The sequence below is a fragment of the Vicugna pacos genome, chromosome 8 (genome assembly GCF_048564905.1).
Source record: "Vicugna pacos chromosome 8, VicPac4, whole genome shotgun sequence".
Taxonomy (NCBI): domain Eukaryota; kingdom Metazoa; phylum Chordata; class Mammalia; order Artiodactyla; family Camelidae; genus Vicugna; species Vicugna pacos.
Genome location: NC_132994.1, coordinates 68357357 through 68376973, shown reverse-complemented (window position 1 = coordinate 68376973; position 19617 = coordinate 68357357). Strand labels below are relative to the sequence as shown.

General features: G+C 44.7%; 3 protein-coding genes and 1 long non-coding RNA gene across 13 annotated transcripts in view; 1 reads left to right on the top strand and 3 right to left on the bottom strand.

Moving 5' to 3' along the window:
- Positions 1-17711, top strand: part of TFB1M (transcription factor B1, mitochondrial) — a 57393-nt gene extending 39682 nt beyond the window's left edge. For both annotated transcript variants that reach the window (XM_006197707.4, XM_072966094.1), the window contains exons 6-7: positions 14406-14533; positions 17339-17711. In XM_006197707.4, the coding sequence (XP_006197769.1) occupies positions 14406-14533; positions 17339-17549 (339 nt within the window). In that variant the 3' untranslated portion in view covers positions 17550-17711. The remainder of the gene's footprint in view (positions 1-14405; positions 14534-17338) is intronic.
- On the bottom strand, positions 154-5253 carry CLDN20 (claudin 20). Its single transcript, XM_072966337.1, has 2 exons — positions 4944-5253; positions 154-1900 (listed from the first exon to the last, which is right to left on the bottom strand). The coding sequence occupies exon 2, from the start codon at positions 1790-1792 to the stop codon at positions 1136-1138; it is 657 nt and encodes a 218-aa protein (XP_072822438.1). The 5' UTR covers positions 1793-1900; positions 4944-5253; the 3' UTR covers positions 154-1135.
- On the bottom strand, positions 12765-17326 carry LOC140697769 (uncharacterized). The gene is made up of 3 exons (XR_012075094.1): positions 17105-17326; positions 16622-16743; positions 12765-13177 (listed from the first exon to the last, which is right to left on the bottom strand). It is a non-coding gene; the product is annotated as an uncharacterized lncRNA (long non-coding RNA).
- TIAM2 (TIAM Rac1 associated GEF 2) overlaps positions 17708-19617 on the bottom strand; it is a 205950-nt gene continuing 204040 nt past the window's right edge. For all 9 annotated transcript variants that reach the window (XM_072966082.1, XM_072966079.1, XM_072966083.1 and 6 more), the window contains one exon: positions 17708-18836. In XM_072966082.1, the coding sequence (XP_072822183.1) occupies positions 18226-18836 (611 nt within the window). In that variant the 3' untranslated portion in view covers positions 17708-18225. The remainder of the gene's footprint in view (positions 18837-19617) is intronic.

Here is a 19617-nt window from a genome sequence, read left to right as displayed (position 1 = left end):
ACGGTAACTAAGCTTAAATTAACAAATTATTAGAAACAACAGAGTGCAGTGCTCCCTTTGCACATTAGAAAATCTAGTTTTTACTTTGTTGTTAAAATATTTGAATTATGTATCATAAGATAATTAAACTTATATTTTAAAGCATCCTTTATTTAAAAATTATTTCACATCCATCAACTTATTGAAGCAACTTATTTATAAAAACATTTTTGTTAATATGAGTCAAACGAAAAAAAATGACAACTTAAAAGTAACCTCTGTCATCCAAATACTAGTCAATGAGATATTAACTGATGGGGTAAATCAAAAATGATAGGGTGAAGTTCATTTATCTGGAGAACCCTCTTGTTAGCATCAGAAGAGGACAGTTCTTAAGTATTTTAAAACAAACTTTTCTTGTTTTCTTTTACCTTGTACTTGATGCTTTTAAAGGTCCTAAAGATTTCAGTTTGGGTTTGGTTTGGTTTTGCTTTGCTGTGGTAGCATTTACCAATTTCTTTTATTTCTGCCTGATTTTTGAATGCTGTAATGTCGGCTTTCACAAATGTATGGAGATATTTTTTCCAAAATGTAAAAAGAACCAGGGAAGTCACAGTAGGTGGGGACTTGGGGTGGCTGGTTTGGGCAACATCTGAAAGAGGTGGCCAGCTCTCCTGTCCCCAACGTGCCGTCATACAGCAAGGCTTGGAAACACAAGCAAGTTCCTGTGGTGATGCCACACAGACAGCAAGAACACACGGCATCCTGGATTGACACCAGGACAAGGTGCTTTTTATACTTGGCAATTTAGTTCTTTTATAAAATCCATTTAAGTGCCAGTTAGGAAGATGTATCAACAGTTTACCTTAAGAAGGGAAAAAAAGCCATCAATTCATTGCCTTATTACTATAATCAGAACCTCTTTCCATTATAAACCTTTAGGTAAATAAAACATGACAATGATCATAGAAAAATAATCTAAGACAGATACAATTGCACACAATAATTTGTTGGCATTTGGAACAATTTCATCATTTTGAAAGTATTTTACATTCTTTGTAGAGAAAGTTAAGCACAATTCTGGTAATTTTTTCTTTTAATCTAAAAGACCAGAGTCACAGCAGGCACCTGAAAGTTCCACGTGCATCACAGTTATTTACACATAATCCTTTAGATTGTGTGCTGAGTCGCCCTCCAGCTGCGTGGTGGAGACATGCTGCCGCTTGGATGGGTAGAGCAAAGCTTCTGAATTCTTTATACGGGATGTGCAAAAAATCATGCCAGAGATAAACAGCAGCAGGGCCGAAATGAATCCAATGTAGACAGCGCCCCCGGGTTCGTGTTTGTTGCTTTCCGGAACTGTCAGATCCAGGAAGTTTGCTATGATCTCCTTTGTGTACCACACTGTCGGGATTAAACCAGAGATCCCTGCAGCCACGAAACAGACTCCTCCCGCAAAACAAGCATGGCTCTTGGTTTCCCTGTCCCCTCCTAAGCGCGTACATTTCATCCCTACTGTGGAAGTACAGATCCCCACAGCCGACAGAACGCACGCCAGGACCATGGTGGCCCGTGCAGCCTGCACGTGGGTGGGGAGGGACAAGACAGAGTACTGCAAGGTGCAGCTGAACATCCCGGTGCTGTACCACGTGCAGTCCATCCACAGCCCTTGCAGCTGCACGATGGCTGTGATGATGCTGGAGCCCGCGTCCACACGCACCTTCCAGCTGGGCAGCAGAGTGGCCGTGAGTATGCCAGAGGTCCCCGATAAGGCCAGGACGAAAGCAAGGAGCTGGAGACCTGCTGAGGCCATGCTGTTGTGTTATCGTCGTCGTCCTAGGAAATCCTGGTGCTTAATAATGAGGGCTCTTGGTCAAAATTGTAGCTACTTCTGTACAGGAGAGAGCCAAGTAACAGAAGTCTGGGGGAAGAAGAAATCAGGACTGAAAGAAAGAAAGAAGAAACAAACAGACCTTTGTGTCCGTGGGAGCTGAGAACACATCTGAATGGGCCCGGGCAGCGGGTGAGGACACTGCCTCCCAGAAGGACAGTGAACCTCAGGCCCCCAGAGGCTGCTGCTGAGTGACTTCGGTTGGGTGATGCTTGATACACGGTCTGAAGGAAAGGGCTGTCCACTTTGTTCTTTTATTTAAAATTTAAATTCTGCTGAAGTTCTCTGTAAGGTAGGCGTGTACCTTGTTGGAAGATTTAGATATACCGAATTCCAGCTATAGGATATCTGATAAAGAATTTTAATAGTATTACAGATTTTTAAAACCTTTTTATTTCTAATTAAAATACTCTATAGGTAATGAGGCAGAATAGTTTGAGCCTACCTGTTAAAAAATGATTTATAAATATACATTAGAAAAGGTTTAATATTTCAAAAAATGATTTTATTAGAAAAAATTCACCCACCATATGGCCTAGGTGAATTGTTTAAGGAGAGGCGAGTCGTGGAAAGAAATCAAAGTCACTGGCATGATTATCTCTGATTTCCAGTTTGCAGAATCCTTACCTAGGTGAGGAGTTGGGTCCCTTCTGGTACAAAGTACTCAAAACTGAAACAATGAAGCCACTGTCTTTTGCTTATGAGAATGTGAGCTCCTTTCTAGCTGGGACCAAAATCATTACCTGACCCAAATGAAGTAGTCTGCTGCAAAACCGGTTATTCTGAATGATTCAGAGGTAGCGACATAGAATCTTGAAAGTGTGTACCAGAAATAACCACACCATTAGTTGTATGTGAGAGAGCACCAAAAATAATTTATGCTCGTTTCCTTCCTCCCTCCCTTCCTATAAGAAGAGGGGAAAGAGAGCACGTCCTTTGTGGCTCTCTGTGTTTTAGTCTGGCAGGACTTACGTCGCCTTTCAGGAAAATGTAATGGTTTCCAAAATACAGCAATAGTGGCTTTTTTGTGTTTCTGAATTAACTTTTGAATGAGGTATTAGAATTCATATACATTTCAAAAAAGACAGTATGAGCTGGAATCAAAAGCACTAGGGTCAAATCTTAGCTTTCTGGAACCCCTCCGTGCCTCAGTATCCTCTTCTGGAAAATGGGGAGGATTATAGTTTGTACACCATGGAGCTGAGTACGTGAATGTAGTTTAAAGGTTTAGAACAGTATCTGACCCATAGAAAGTACTCAGTAAATTACAATTGACATTGTTATTTGTATTTTCAAAATTTATTTTATATCATGAGACACTTGATACTTAATGACATTTGGATCTTTTTCTTTTCTTCTCTCCCTTCCTCAGTCCGATTTCATTTATTTTCATAGAATCTTAGAGTTGAAAGAAACTGTTGCTATAGCGTTGGCCATGCCCATTGTTTCAGATGAGGATGTGTAGGTGGTAAGTCACCCCATGCCACACCAGTCTCAGCAGCAGATGGGCGGTGCCCCGATCTTCCCCGTCTCTTCCCACCTCACTCCACCCTGCACCTTTTCTCCCTTTCCCAGTAATTTGTAATTCCTGGCGAAATCCTCCTTTGGGAAGCAGGGGGAAATGCTAGATCCATAGGCAAAAAGCACCTTTCACTGTCATCTTCATGCACTCCCTTTCTCACCAAGGGGAAAAGAGAAAAAGATGACTCCAGAGGGCAAACAGACGGCTTAGCTTCAGAGACCCTCCAGGGGCTGATGCCTGGCTTTTGTGAATATCTGAAGTGATATGAATCCATGCCTCTATTACATTTACTTACTACAGTTAAATAGTTTAATATAGTTATAACATTGATGTCCTAAGGGGTAAGTTCTGGGCTGTATGAATTCCATTGCTCTATTTTTGTTCATAATCTTAAATTGTAAATTCTGCAGCTCCAGGAGATTGACCTGAGATTTTGAAAGTTTTAAGAGGCAGTTTCACCATAAGCATCAGGGCGCTTAGGCTCTGCCTGCCATCGTACGGGTTTTTTTTTTTTCCTTCTGTTTCCCAAATATCTTTTCACAGCTGAGCCCAAAAATAGAACAAAAGTTTCACAGATTAAAAAAAAAAAAAGTGAAGCACATGTTTATAGCTTTGTAATAGCTGTTTTCAGGTTTGGGTTTTAACATTTTAGACTCCAGCCAGCTCACTAAATTACTGCCTACCCGGACCATTTTCGGCTTAGGTTTTTCTTCAAGAGCAAGCTTGCTGTCAGCATTCCGCAAGAGCATCACATTTCTTTCTTTTCTTTTTACTTCGGTTGAGTAACCTCTATGTGTTGATCAGTCTATGCTCAGCTTCCCAATTACAGCTCTTTTCTTCCCATTAAGCAATACATTTTATAAATTCCAGTGTAATTCAGACTTGCAAACAGCCTGTTCATCTTAATTAACAGGTGCTGGCAGTGATAAATTACAGACGACCAGAATCAGCATAAACAATAGGACACTGCGTTCAGTTAGTCTTACTATGGAATACTGGGCTTGTTTTAAATGCTTTCTGCATAGAGAACATGCAGAAAGAATTTGTTCTCTAAAATGAAGGTCACTGTTTTGTTCCTTTTGTAAAAGCATACTGGCATCTTAGCTATCTTGCTGTGGAATCTTTTTTTTTTTTCTCCTGCAGCCACAAGCATGGTACAGTTTGTGGCCTGCTCTGTCAAATTTCTATCTCATAGAGAATAAAGGCGTACTTTGTTTCAGTGGTGGTGGTGGTGGTTGTGAAATAGTGTGAAAGTAAGCAAAAAGCAGAGGGGTCTCAAGTAAAAAAACTTAGTTCTAAGTAGAGAACTCTCATGGTTCCAAAACATGTTACCTATAGAGGAGAACCAATAATGTTACATTTCTGAGCTGTTTCCGAAAGAAATTCTGAACTGGATTTCATTAAACTGTAAAGTCAGTTTTCCAGACAAGATTTATTTATATCAAATCTAATACTTAAAAACAGATTCACAACCTATAATTCAAGCTAAGTTACACTTGAGGGTCTATCTGTAGGTCTTGAAGCATTAGAGCAGCTTCCCGTTTTCCATACCTTTAGTCGGTGGCCTTCAGTGTCTAACTCTCTTCTGTCAGTTATCTTCAAATGAAGCCCAAAAAGATACAATGAAGAGAAACCACGCACATGAGGCTCAGTTCACAGCTTCTGATTATTAGTGATAAAGCTCCAAGTTCACTTGCAAATAGCTAATAAAGAGCAGCATGGAAATCTGAGAGTGAAAACTGCTGATGGTGCAGGAAGATAAATGCTGGGTTCTCCATCTCATTTTTTGAGCTGTAGGGGAATTAAGAAAGGAGAGGCGGGGCAGGGAGGGAGTTGTTGTTACAACAGGGTTTGTCGAAACCTGAAAGCTGAAAATGCTGTTGTGTCACTGTGTACAGAGGAGGAATTATTTCGGTGCTCACAAAAAGGCTTTCTTTCCTTTTAATACTATGTTTGGGGCCATAGTTATAATTTATTTTTGAATCTTTATCTTTGGAAGTTACAGTTTATTATTTTATCTCCCCAATTAAATTAAAGAGTGTGGCCTGAAATATTTTTAACTAGATTGTGCTTTGCAGATGATAGTTGAGGCTGTCTTTTTATTCTAGGTGCTTCTGACTTATCTGAAATCAAGATTCACAAAATTGGTTAGTTTCAAAATAAACATTCAAAAGACGGTTTTTTATATATATTTTGATAAAAGTAAAAAGAAAACCCAGCAACAGCTGTTGACTGGAATCTGATCAGTAAACCTGCAAGTATTTAGGGGAGTTTCCCGAGTTTTCTTCTATTATTCTTTCTGGTGAGAAGGATTTCTGGAGTATAACTTGATAAATTAGAACTTATAGAAAATGTTGTGAAGAAACTACACAGGAATAACGTGACGAAACACATTAGATGATACCGAAGTCAAGCATTGAGGCTCTAGACCATGAACAGCGGTACAGACATATTTCATCTTCCCCACTTTGGGTTCTCTTTTTCTTCCTCAGGAATTTTAATTCTATGAGCTATTCATTCATAATCACTATAGAGAAAGGAAGATACTTTTGCAACTGGGGTGAAATGTTTGAATTTTACACCTGCTGATAGCCGTGTCAGGTGTTAGCCATTTCTTTAAAAGCATGTTAGATATTAGCCATTTCGTTAAAATAATAAGATGCATGTTTCAGTTATGTGGATTGTTGGCTTTTGTCGGCTTTCATCTTTTCTAACTCTGGCGTTTAGCAGGATACATATTGTTTTCTTCTGTTAGAAATCTAATGCCTGTGGATTGGTTTTTTTTAGCCATCATGTTACAATTTTCTTCTTTTATTTCACGGAGATCTATGAACAGTTCTGCGTATGAATACTGAACGGAGTAGAGTTGGCTTCCAGGCACTGACAGTACCAGCACGGCTGTCACTGCTGGATCCAGAAAGCCTCCAGACCCCTTTGAGGTCTTGGCCCCTTCTGCGCCTTGCCCTGGTTGTCGGTGCAGATTCACCTGTGCGAAGGCTGACTGGTGGCAGCAGGGGGAGGGACCCGTCTGTCCCCAGCTCTGCCCTCCAGCATAGTGCAGCCCGCTGAGGATGAGTAGGTTCAATGCGCTTTAATGTACGTTTCTATTTTTAAAAGTTATTATTTTTTCTGCCTTAATGAGAATACTTATATTAACTGCCTGTTTTAAAAAGGCAAACTTCCAAAATGCAAATAACTTTCACTAACTGCAGACCTTTAACCCAAGGCAGAATTTCTTGTATAAGAAGAGCTGGAAAGTAGAGGTGTATAGAGAACTATGACTGATTGACATCATTGTGCACTGCCAGTGTGGGCATTAAAGAGAACTGAGGGCAGCGGCTTCCCTAGATAAATCTCATCTTAGTTTATCTTCACCTCAGTTTATGTCTCTTCCCCAGGCCTCCCCCCCCCCCACCCCCGAACACCCAAGTCGTACACCCAACTGCTGACCTGACATCCCTGATAGACATCTCAGACCTGTCGTGGGCAAAACTGAACTCCTGACCTTCCCCACCCCAATTCTCCCCAGTTTCCCCATGTCTGTTAATGGCAAACTCACCCTTCCCTTTGGTAGGCCCTGGGTCTTAAAAGCATCCTTGATTCTAAACCCAACATTCATTCAATCAAGAAAACTTTTTGTTCCTAAACTTCGAAATAGATTAAGAATCCTTCCGCCTCTGAGCACCTCTGCTGCTAACTCTGGCCTAAGATCTCTAGAAGGCAAAGCTCATGAGGGCAGGGATTCCTGTCTTACTCACTGCTGGGTCTCCTGTGCCAGGAAGGCTGCCTGGCTTATAGCAGAGCTACAATAAATGCTTGTTGAGGGAATGAATTCAGAAACTGATTCTGAGTATATAAAATAATAGTAATACACTGCCTTTACATGATTAAAAGTATAATTTTGTCCTTTTTAAATAAGACTAATTTTAAGTAATTTTGCTAATGCTTTAGTTTTATAAGCACAACACTATTATTTATAAACTGCTTCCTATATGCTAGGTACTATTTGAGGCACTATGGTATTTAATTCTTAAAATAAGCCTGTGAGATGACAGAAATCCTCGTTTTCCAGATGAGAAGACTAAGCCCCAGAGAAGTTAAGTAACTTGACTCAGGTCATAAAATGAGTTAAGTAGCAGGAATGTGGGGTTCAGGCCCAGAATATTGTGATTTCTGAAGCCCTTCTTCACCCATAGCACTGCTCTGCCTCCGTTTGGAAGAGAATGTATTTTTAAGTCTCGTTGTAATGAGTTGTCTTTCTGGATTAAGCTGTGGAAGCGGGTGAGCTCTGACATCTCAGCTTTACACCCAGAGTCTGTGAGTGACTGCAAGAGCTGGCCTGTGACAAGGCAGCCCGTCTGTTTTCATTAAAATGTTTCCATTTATCTGTCTTCAAGAAAAAATTATTTGTGATTCCCTTAGTGTGTTTTGCTTAGAGATGATAACCTGGATATTCAGACGAGCTTATCTTTCCAGTCTGAAAGGGTCTGTAACATGACTAAGTGAGGATAACCATCAGCGCCTTTGCAGGAGGTGGTCCTCCAGGCCTGCGCTGCTGGCCCTACCCGCACGCACATCGTCTGGCATTCGTAAAGCCCCGCGGCGCTCATTTCAGTTGTCAGGGGTGATGCCCAGTCATCGTATGGTTAGAATGCTGCCCACTTAATTCAGTGAAAAGTTGGGTTCAACAGCAGTGTCTTTTCTCGTTTGCTTTCCGTTCAGCCTTGAAAATGATGAAAAGGTCAGGGTGAGATTAAGGTAGTTACCTGTTGCAGCCCCACAAATTTAAAGTGATTGGCTTAATCTTAAAATAGTTTTCTTCTGACTCAGTTGTAGGAAATTAACAGTTTCAGCTATGAACACAATCAGTCCATTATTTTCCTCCATCTTTACGGTCATTTTAGTTTTGCTTTGTTTTGTCTTGTTTTTTATGGAGGTACTGGAGGTGGAATCCAGGACCTCGTGCGTGGTAAGCATGCACTCTGCCACCCGCTTTTTAGTTTTCAAATGATGCTTTAGGCTGCCCTGAAGGCTTTATCTTACAGATTTGGGAGTTTGTAGATTCATTGATTATAGGGAGGACCATGCTAAAAGTGAAGATGACTATCCTTCGGTTTACATGTGTTCCCAAATGTCTGAAGAGGCCATCCCAGCTCTGATGACTTCATGCCAGCGGGGATATGTTTTTGTGTACAGCTTGCACTTGCATTTGCTCTGTTATTACCTTGTTTTTATAACATTTGGCTGCTGTTTTTTATGTCTTCTTGAGAAAGGATCTTGCAGGTGCGTTTACTGTGTCCTCATCACGTTATTTTAGGCTATTAGGACTGAGCTGAATTTTGTGGCGACACAGATCACCCTAGTTTTTTCAACCTCTTAAATAATACATGTATTTGTTGTGGCCTTACCATTGCATTCTTTTTGCACATTATTTTGAAGAGCAGGACATTGTTTTAAGTATCCTCTTTTATTAGTAGTATCCCAGATTGTGGGCTGAATGTGCTCTCAGCTCACCGCCCCCCACCTCCCCTCTTCCCCTTTGCCTCCCTTCCCTGCAACTCTCCCTTCTCTGCCTGGCAGGGTCTCCTGTATCTCAGTCCGGGCCCACTCTAGGGTCCTGGTGGGTTTGTGTGGACTTTGTGATGTTGCCAAATCAGAGAGCTTGCATCAGTTTTAATCATTTCCCTTATTTTTATATCTCTGGTTACATACCTAGGAGGTCCCCCAAACCTCCATGAGTCAAACTGGTATAATAGGCACGTGAAAAAAAAAAGAGATTGGTAACTATAGAATTCACCTCTAAGAAGACAGACTGTCTTTCAAATCAGAAACAGGAAGAGCAAGACAGCATGGACTTATTTCGAGAATACTTGAGCAAAAGGGGAATGGGTCTCGGTGCAGAGACCGCAGGGACCAGCAGTGCCCAGGACCCTGCACCCTGTGCCACGAGCAGTCAGGCCCTCAGGCTTGGGCCGGGCTTGTCCCCATCCACGCCTCTGCACGGCCTTCTCGTCATAACAGAGCTTGCACGCTCAGGTGGTTTTTATAGGAAGGGAACAGACTGGTCGAGTTGAGTATAGCGTCTCATCTCTTTGGCCGACTGACTCATTATGAATTCATGTATTTGCATCCATATTCACCTCTGTCTTTTCATAACAGTAACAATGATAATAGTATTTACAGCAGCAGCAGCTACCAAGTGCCTGGTGAGTTGGCTCACACTGAAACCATCCCCGAGGCGCTGATTGATTCTGGAGTTTCTCTGGTTGCGGGGAAACCTTGGTGCCGCCACCGCAGGGCCCCTGCCACAGCCCCCACCGCGGCCAGAGCGCAGGCGCGGTGACGCAGGGCCCCCCTTCCCCCAGGTGCTGCCTCTTCACCAACACCAGAGTCTTGGTTCGTGGGGTTTAGGAAGGTGTTCTCCCTGTGATCATTCAGGAACTGCTGGGTTCAATAGAGCAGGAGATCCTAGTGAGTGTTAGTTCTTGTCCTTCTTGTACTTTGCTAAGACTTGTGTTCACGTCCCCAACATTGTTTCCGAGCCCCTCACTCACCTTGTTGTCACTGCAGGAGACGCGGTTTACACGCATCCGCATTTCCTTCTGTGACAGACACGGGCTGCTCCGGGCTGATTCTTCACCGTGCTCCCCGCTCCCCCCGCACTCTCTACATGCTTGTGCTCTGAGAGGAAACCCTGTGACTATTTCAAATCTGTTTGTTTTTTTTATGATTCCAAGGAGGAAAAGAGAGAGAAAAACCATTCAAATATCTGTCAGGAAACAACGGGTCGGGTGGACCATCGGCAGAAGTTAATAATGTTTCGATAACAAACACAAGTTGGAAACTTTAAAGCAAGACAGGTACTAACAGTGTGTCAGTCTTTGTTGAATACGTCGGTTTGCAATACCTGGAATGTTGTTAGTGCTCGAGCTGTAAGGCTTTAACAACAGGAATTCTGTCCTTAAATTGGCCTCGGGGCAGGATTATTCAGAATGAAACAATTCTAGGAAATTTGATCTACGTAGTTATAAATATTTATGCATTTTGTAGATAAACAAAGGTCAAGGCAGGAGTGACTTGGGACTGTTACCCTCCCCTGGGGAGGTCGTGGCTGCTGGGCCCGTGACAGCCGTCTGCTTGGTGTAGGTACCTGAAGAGTCAGTAGGCATTGGGGGCTGGAGGAACCGAGCATCCCCCAGCGTGCTCACCTTACTGCCATCTCACCTGACACTGACCCTCCCAGACTCCTCACCCCATGTTCTATCAAGTTGAACGGCCACCTGAGAGCTGGCCAGACCCTTCCCATTCCTGTCTACACAGGCCTGTGAGACAGCGCCAGCTGGACCTCTGAATCCTTCCTGTGTTGTTCTTGAAGTCTTGTTGAGTGTTCCCTGCAGTCGCTCTTTTATCCCATCATTGCCTCTGTCACCTCCCAGTTGCATCCCAGTTGCGGTTGTATCTTGGCTAAACTGTAGCTTCCTGATGGTTTTCCCTCTCCACTGGCTTGTCCTTTAACTATCTTGAACACCGCGGGAGGTGCTGAAGACCCTTCTTAGATAATGGCCAGTCCTGTTTCTGTGCCTGTGCGTGTGGCAGTGATCTAGCGCTTTGGAGTGCTGAGATCATCTCAGAGTCAGAGACCGGGCCGCACACTCTTTAGTGTCCCCCACACCGTGTTGACTCTAGATCTGAGATGACAATACCTGAGATTTAAGATTTAATAGTTTCTTACCCCAGTTCTCTTGTGAGTCCAAAGTGCTGCTCTGAGCTCAGAGCCAGTCACGTCCTCTACACCCTGGACTGGAAAATGGGACTTTTGCCCCTAGCCTGCTGTCGCCAAGGCTGCTAATGTTGAGAAACATACCCTCCACTCTGCAGCGCTGATATTACAGTGGGTTGGAGAGGCAAATATTTCAAGTCATCATAAATCCTTTCATTTGAGATCTGAGTAGGGCATTTTGGTATACTGATAGATGGAGTTTGGAAAGGGGCTGGCAGCATTTAAACTAGAATTTTTAAATGCATCTAGTGCCTATGTACTAGTATCTTTTTTATAATCAAACCCTTTAATAGACTTAAAACTCAAGGAAGGAAAAGTAATGGTTAATAATTTTAAATAAGCATTCATTTATAAGTAAAAAGCAGTTTTGTTTCTGTCATCATAGTTACCAAGCAGCATTCCTGTGGTTCTAGAGAAGATGTGCCACATCATTCAGAGTAGTCCTGAGGAGGGCTTTTGGAGGCAGGAGTAGAGAGGAGGGTGGTACGGGTTTCCCAGAGAAGCAGGACATGTTACTGGAAGATTCTCTTTGGCACTGAGTTTCATGGGGTCCTCCACTAAACAGTGATTGTATTTGGTTGTGAGAGGAAATCTTTTAGCAGAAATATACTGTTAGCCAACCTGACTGGGTATCAGAATGATACTCAGACTCGAGAAGTCTGCTGCTGCAGTTCACATGTATTCACACAGGGCTTTAAAACTTTAAACAAAGCAAACGCTAGACTTTTCCTGTGTTTGCAAACCCCAACTCTATCTCAAAGGAATAAGATCAGGCAAATAAAAATGAGGCCAGATTTTTAAATCCAAGGAATCTGCAAGTGGCAGCTTCTGTGCTGGAAGGAGAATGCATCTATCCCTGTTTTTGTGCCTTCAGTTTTAATAGTATTTTAGCATTAGAGTTTCAGAAATATTTCTTGGGTTTCGGATTGGGTAAGGTTTAATTTTATCTCATAATTCGCTGAAAGATTATTTTCTCAGGAGACTGGCAGGCTGCTGACTGTGGAAGAGGCCTGTCAGAACTGACCCTAATCTGGAAGGATTGGATTGAAAGGTTGACAGAGTGGAGTCAGAGAGCTGGCCGAAGGAGAGGTCAGGACAGGAATGCCCATGAGGGTGGGAAGGGGTGCGGCGAAGTCTAGACAGTGGTCGAGAACCTTCCTGGACAGTTGGGTTCACTTCTGTCTCAAATCAGCAGGAGGAAAGGAGGCGACAGACACCGGAGTTCGTGAGCAGGAGTCCTTGACGTTTAAAGTCATTATCGTGTATCTTGGGCGGCTTCCCTCTTCCCCCTTCCCCACCCACGTCTCTCTTCCCCTCTTTTTCCTTCTCCAGAAATGCTGTCAGGTGAAGGCGTCTTTCTTCCCCCAACAGTGGTCCCCCGTCCACTCCATCCCTGAGTCACCTCCCCTGTCCCTTGTGCTCTTCAATGACTCTTCTCTGTATTGACCACAGACCTCGTCGGGACCCCTGGACCCTGTGCCATGGTGTTTCTGTGAAGGTCTAAAGACAGACCTGGCCTTTTAACCAAAGTACTTAGTTTCCTACAGGACGGACTTGTTAATAAACGTGGAGAAACACATTGAACATAATTTGAAAAACTATAAAAATTTAATAAGAACGTTGAGATGGTCACTCTCCACAGCGGAATAACAGCTATTCCAGCAAAGGCGTGTAGTCCTCACTAGAATGGTCTGAAGGCTGTTGCACATTCAGGGGAGCATTTTCAGGTGGAAAGGCCTCTCCACTGGCAGTTTTCACTCTGCTGCTTAGAACACTCGTAGCCTCCGCCAGCCATTCCGCCCCGGCACCAGGTCTTCGTCTTCTAGTGACATCCAGTGGGTGCAGCTGTGGCTCATCTGAAACCCGGGGGGTGGGGGGGGGGCAGCCTGGCGGCTCAGACCCCGCAGGAGAGGCCCCTCCCGGGTGCTGATGTGGGGCACGTCTTTGCTTTGTCTTTTTCTTGTCCGCACAGTCTCACGTCATATGCACATATTTTTCCTCCAACCTAGAAACAAAAACAAAACAAAAACTTCCCCATCGTCATCCATTACAGGCCAGTTCTAAGGAGTTTTGTAGCCACAGGGATCTTTAGAAGCGAGTCCTCTCAAGGGAACATGGTGACCCCTATGGAATTTCAAAATACGGAACTGCTTTTGGAAAGCACGGGCGCGGCCCAGCTTCAGCTGCGGCAGCTCCTGAGGCTGCAGGGTGTTTTCAATGCAGATTTTAGCAGAGGAGTTTATGGAAGACGGGCCCATTAGTGGGCACACCTGGGATTCCGGAGACACACAGTCCGGGGCTAGCGTCATATGCAAGCGTCCAAGTGGCAAGTTTACAATAATCCTTTAGGGACTGAAGTGAAAATTGCTAATAGACCTCCCAGTCCTAGACCATGGTCTCTGCCCGGCATTCGTGTGTGTGTGATAACTGCTTTGACCCCATTTTTCCCTTAGTCTTTCAGTATTTTTCTGTTATTTTGAACGTATCCTTCTGAATTACCTTGAGTCCATTTTTAGAATAAGGCAGGGTATAAATCCATTAATCAGATATGCCTGAGAAGTTTTTATTTTCTGATAAAAGAATCTCAACCGCTGGTAGTAGTTTACCCCTCACAATAGTAATATTTTTGGTGGTTTCCATTCTCTTTGGATCCTGCCTGTGCCTCTTGGGGCATTTAAAGTTGCTACCAGAAAGCTATGTAGCTGTGCAGACGACAGTCGTGGATTCAGTCCAGCTCACTGCTCAGTGTCTGTCTCCTAACTGATTCCCTTCCTGGGGAGTTTGGCACTAAGTGGTCCCTTGGGGCCCCTCTGCCTCGTCTCCGTCTGGAAGTCTAGCCTCGCCGTCAGAACTGCTGCTGCAGCTTATTTTTCACTCACTCAGAAGCTAAATAAAATATTCTAATGCTGTCTGTCGTCTGCCTGCGGACCTTACTGATGACGTGGCTTGATCCTAAGAGGCCGTTGTAAAACCACACTCTCCAGTGCCACGCTCATCAAGCACGGGTCTGGCGGATGTCGTCGCAGCACAGGTGCGACCCACTGCGGTTCTGAGTCAGCTCAGGTCCCAGGGGAGCGTCCTGCAGGCCTAGAGAAGGTGGAACTGAAGTTCCACATAAAGGCTCATGTGTGAAAACCGTGCTCTCGAGGACCTGTCCTCCTGTGCTTTCCGAAGATGTGGCTTTAACACGTTATATGAGGCAATAAAGTGATGTGTGTTTTCTGACCATGAAGGTGGACGTGGGGCTGGTGCACTTCACCCCCCTGACCCGGCCCAGGATAGAGCAGCCGTTCAAGCTGGTGGAGAAAGTCGTTCAGAACGTTTTTCAGTTCCGAAGGAAATACTGCCATCGAGGGCTCAGGTAAGGACGCTTTGCATGCTTTGTAAGGTCCTCAGTCACCTTCAGAGAGTAAAAGCTTTGTTTTTATGATTCTTCAAGCTGTCTTACAAGTGTTACTCTTAGTTCAGATCCTGGGACAGGCAAACCTAGACTGCCACTGAGGAAAAAGCAAAACCTTGATTTAACCGCAGATGCTACTTCCAGGCTTTGTTCAGTTTGCTCCTAAGTACAAACTAACACAGACATCACACAGCTGATAATGACCCTGGACGGGGGAGGTCATGACTTCTCAGTCAGGACTTAGACCATCGGAACTGTTTCACTCTTGACATTTCGGACGCTAAATGTGTGGTGTTTTCTCCAACACCAGCACATTCTCGAATTCTCCAGACACCACCTGGTGTCCTACAGTTCAAGTCTGGTGCTAACAACCTGGGGTTCCGGCAGCCACAAGACTGCCCCCACTTGGGTACCAGTCGCAAATCCTAGGTTGTCATTTGTCCTTCTGACTATAAACTGTCTGGCTATAAATTGGCCATTTCCATGATCCGTCCATCTTCAAGTTCAAGAATTTGCTAGAATGGCTCACAGAACGATACAGAACTTTACTTTCTTGTATCGATTTATTTTAAGGGCTATAACTCAGGAACAACCAAATGAAAGAGATGGGTGGGGGACGGGGGTGCACAGAGTTTCCATGCCCTCCGAACCCCATTATTTGGGGTTTATGGAAGTCCCACCACCTAAGGCAGTGCGGCTGATTAAACCACTGGCTGTTGGTCACTGAGCTCAACTGGCAGCCCTCCTCCCCTCCAGGGTAGAGCTGAAAGTGCCAGTCTTCAGTCACAGGGCTGTTCCTCCTGCAGCTGTCCCCATCTTGAAGCACTGGAGGGGCCCACCAAGAGTCACCTCGTTAGCACAGACTCGGGTGTGGGTGAGGGGGCCTGTTACGAATAACAAGATGCTCCTGTCACCCCATCACTTACCGATTTTCGTAGCTGTGTGTCAGGAACATGGGACAGAGACCAAATGTGTATTTCCTATCATCATCACACTATGTAAGTGGGTTTTTTAAATGCTTGCTTTCCACCAAGTTGCTGTTTATCTCTTGAAACTTGAAGGACATACTTAGAACTAAGAAGCAAATATAACTTCCGAGGAGCGAAAATGATGGTGCGAGGTGTCCCTGTGAGCACATTTTTATCTGGGGCTCCTTCGTTCCGCCACACTTGCTGCTCTGCACACACACGTGGCACATCCGGCGGCTTAAAGTCTGCATGCCTGATACGCCCTGAAGTCCCCACAGCGACAGCCAAGAATATGTAATTAGGCCTAACGCTAGTCTATTTAGGAAGGCAGGAAAGTGTGTGTATTTTTAAAAGATTTCTGTCGAATATAGTCCGATGTAGCCGTTTAAATGGGTTCAGCTGCAGAGGCACTCATTCTCATTTTCTAAAACTAGCTCCACTTGAGTTCATGCTGGTTTTGTGAAGGGCCTCTTTAGCACGTGAAATCACTCAGACGGCTGCACCTAAAACCACTGGGATCCAGGGACTTATCCTCGAGGACCTGAGATGAGTGATGGAAACCTCGACCTGCCGGGTGTTGGCTCTGGTCAGGCCAGTGTTCACACTCCGCCAGAGAGTTACTGCTGCTCCAGTCGGTGACAGGGATGCCACTGTCTGTCTTGGTGCTAATTAGAATGGATGCCTCCCTCACCACCGTCCCACCTGCCAGGATGCACCACTTACTGAGTAGAACACAAGCTGGGTTTCACAGAGGGTGTGGCCTGTACAGCTGGACCTGGTAGCCCTGATTAATGGCAGGGGAACTCACAGAAAGCACACCCTCCTGGTGGAAATCCTGGAATTGGCCTGGACCCAGAGTTGGCCCTGGTGTTTCCAAGACAACCCCCCCCCCCGCTGAGTGGCAGCCCCTATTCATTTCACATACACAGTCCCTGTGCAGACATGGGCCAGATACTGTGACTCACTTTGGCTTTTTGGTGTCCTTCAGTCACACCAACCACCAGTCAGTCCCAGATCACAGAAACTATGATCAGACCCCTGCTTGCCATGAAACTGAACTCCGAGACCTCCGTCAACTCACCCTGGGAAGGTGGGCATGCAGTTCTTGGTTGAGAGGCCCATCGGCCTGTAAGAGAAACTCGGCCTCCACTTGCCATGACGTCTTCTAAGCCTTTTGGGACGAGCTCTGTGGAGCCTCTGAGACTTGAGAGAAGAAAATAAAATCCAGATGTAGCTTTGCAATATTTCAATTAGTCACTTGCACTATTCATTTTAAAACAATGATCTGATTCAGACGAAACTTAAGATTTACACTTTGAATCAATTTGTCTTAGAGGCAAAAATAACTTTCTACTTTCATGTAAACTGTTTTATTAACTTTGCAAAGGTCATTCTTTTGGAGTGAAGAGTTCCAAGGCTGGTAAGTTCAAACTATAGAAAATCAAAACTGATAAGTCACACCAGAAATAATATGCAACTTTTATAATAAAACATGAGGCACATCAAACTGAGTTTGTTAAATTTACCTTAAAGATACATGTACTGATTTAGCTTTAGAAAATACCTTCTCGTGTGTGGCCACACCTTGCAGGTCAGATTAGCTCTGCTGTCAGCGGTTGGTCGTACCCGTCGCCCGGCTGTGTGACCGGAGGCCTTCGTGCCGACCTGGCGTCCCCGGGACGTCCGCTCCACGAAGAAGGTGCCAGTCGTCAGAACCACGTCGTTTTCAAGTGAGGGGAAAAGGAAGCATCATGACTTGTAAGATTTAAGTTCTGATTTCTTTCCCTCTTCCTTTCAGAATGTTGTTCCCTGAAGCTCAGCGCTTAGAAAGCACTGGAAAACTGCTACAGTTGGCAGACGTGGACCCCACTCTTCGACCCATCCAGCTCTCTGTCTCCCACTTTAAGAGCCTCTGTGACGTGTACCGGAAAATGTGTGACGACGACCCACACCTCTTTGCTTACAATTTCAGAGAAGAACTCAAGCAAAAATCAGAAAATAAGAGGTGACAAGGAGAGGCGCAGACCACAGCTGCTGCTACAAGGGCTAGCAGCCGGCTGAGTGTTGATTTTCACAAGCCGAACTGCTCGTGTGCACGCTCACCAGAGGTGACTGACTTCCCTCGTACGGTACAGCTTGGTAAAGACAATAAATATCATCAAATAAGTACAGTACAAGCTTCCTTTTAATATATATACTGCGTAGATATGACATGTTTTCGTATAAACAGCGTCTATTACAACCTTACAAAAATGAAGTATTTGCACTTGTACCCCGAACCCACATTAGAATAATTTAAATATGCTTTAAATAAAGCAAACCCAACAGCTCAAAGAAAATGCCCAGAGGATCGGGGGAAAAAATGACCTTTTAAAAGCTAATAATCACACCTTCCCCACCTTTTTCCACATAAATTAAATTAATTAGAAAGCGGTTTTATTTTAAGGAGTCTAAGTCATTTTGATACCTGCTCAAAAGGGATATAAACTAATTTACAAATTCTGACCAGTTTAATCTAGTTTTCTGATCCACAATAAATTAAAATAACTTAACTCTTTACAGCTATTTGTGGGAAAATGTATACTGCATAAAACCCAATTATGACTAGTTTTTCTGCAATTTCCATTTTACCACTAGTTTAAAAGTGAAACCAGCAATTTAGCCCACATCTGGGTTGAAACTGTACTAAGACTTTCCATGGCTTTCTGTCTCATAAAAACACTCCTCGTTGACAACCGATGTTAAACTCTGGACACTGAATTCTCGCTCGAGAACAGCACTGAGATCAAGGTTGGCGTTTTCAGACCGACTGTCCAGGGACTGATGCCGGGTCTGCGCCTTCAGCAGTGTCCCCCTGTCCCTCTTGGTGCTGTTGGCTTTCCGTTTGATGGCGCAGAAGTGCCCCCGGACCAGCTTGGACTGCGGGCCCCCGGGCTGGCCATCCCTGCCGGGTGGCCCGTCAGCCAGAGGGGCATCGGGGTCCTCGGAGATCCTCAGTCTCTGGAACTGAATCTCGATGTCTTTGGTGGGGCTGCCGCGCCCGCGGGGCTGGTGGTGGTCCTCGTCGTCGTCGCTCAGAATGTCGCTCTCCTTGATGAGCCCGTCCGGGAAGGCGGCCAGGCCGGCCTGCGGGCCTTTCCCGGGCTCCGGCTGGCTCCCCGCCGCCGGGCAGCCGCTGCTCGGGGTGCCGCTGCTCAGGCTGCCCTCGTCCGAGTCCAGCGAGCTGCCCCTGCCCGGCTCGCCCGGCCACTCGCTGCTGCAGGAGTTCTTGAGGCCCCTTAAGGACCGGGATGAGGCTGCAATGAGAGGAGCACGGTCTCCCTCACAACAGGGGAACCGACGCCAGGGTGTGGTCTGCGTCGGGGGTTACTGGTTCCACACCGCACGTTCCCTTTTCTCATCTCACTCAGTTACCCAGCCACCGGGACTCGGGCCGACAGGCATGTACTGCAGATACGGACATTTTTTACTTTTATTTATTTGAAATCTTAAGTTGTGGAATTTGGCATCTGTAGATGACCAATGACCAGAGCTCAATTATTTAGCTAGAACAGTAAGCTCTGAATTATCTTAAGGGCTAGGATTCTTGTTTTGCTGATGGATAAATTTAAAAGTTAGCTGCTAACAAATCTAGGTTCCCTTATTTCACTAAAGGACTGTAGTTTGACAAGTAAGATTACACTAAATTTCTGTGCTCACCTTCTCACCCGTTTATGCCCATGCTGCTCAGTTAAAGTAGAAAAATGTCTCTCTCACGAGAACTGTGTGCTGGAATTTCTAGCCAGCTTTCAGAGATTTAATATAAATACTGAATCGTGTGTGCGTGTGTGTTTAATTCCCTTCTCTTGAGTCAGAGGGAAACGGGTCCTCGGCTGTGGTGTCTGCAGACAACAGCACATTTTTGCCGGCTCTAGTTTGTTTTGCCAGTGGAGAAAAAATAGAAAATATACAGAAAGTTTGAAGAGGTCAAACTGTGACCAAAAAAGAAGAAATACATTTTGTAAGACTAAAAACAAGATCAGATATTAACAAAATAGTTAACATAGGAAGAAGGCTCTAAAAACTTGAGCTGAAATT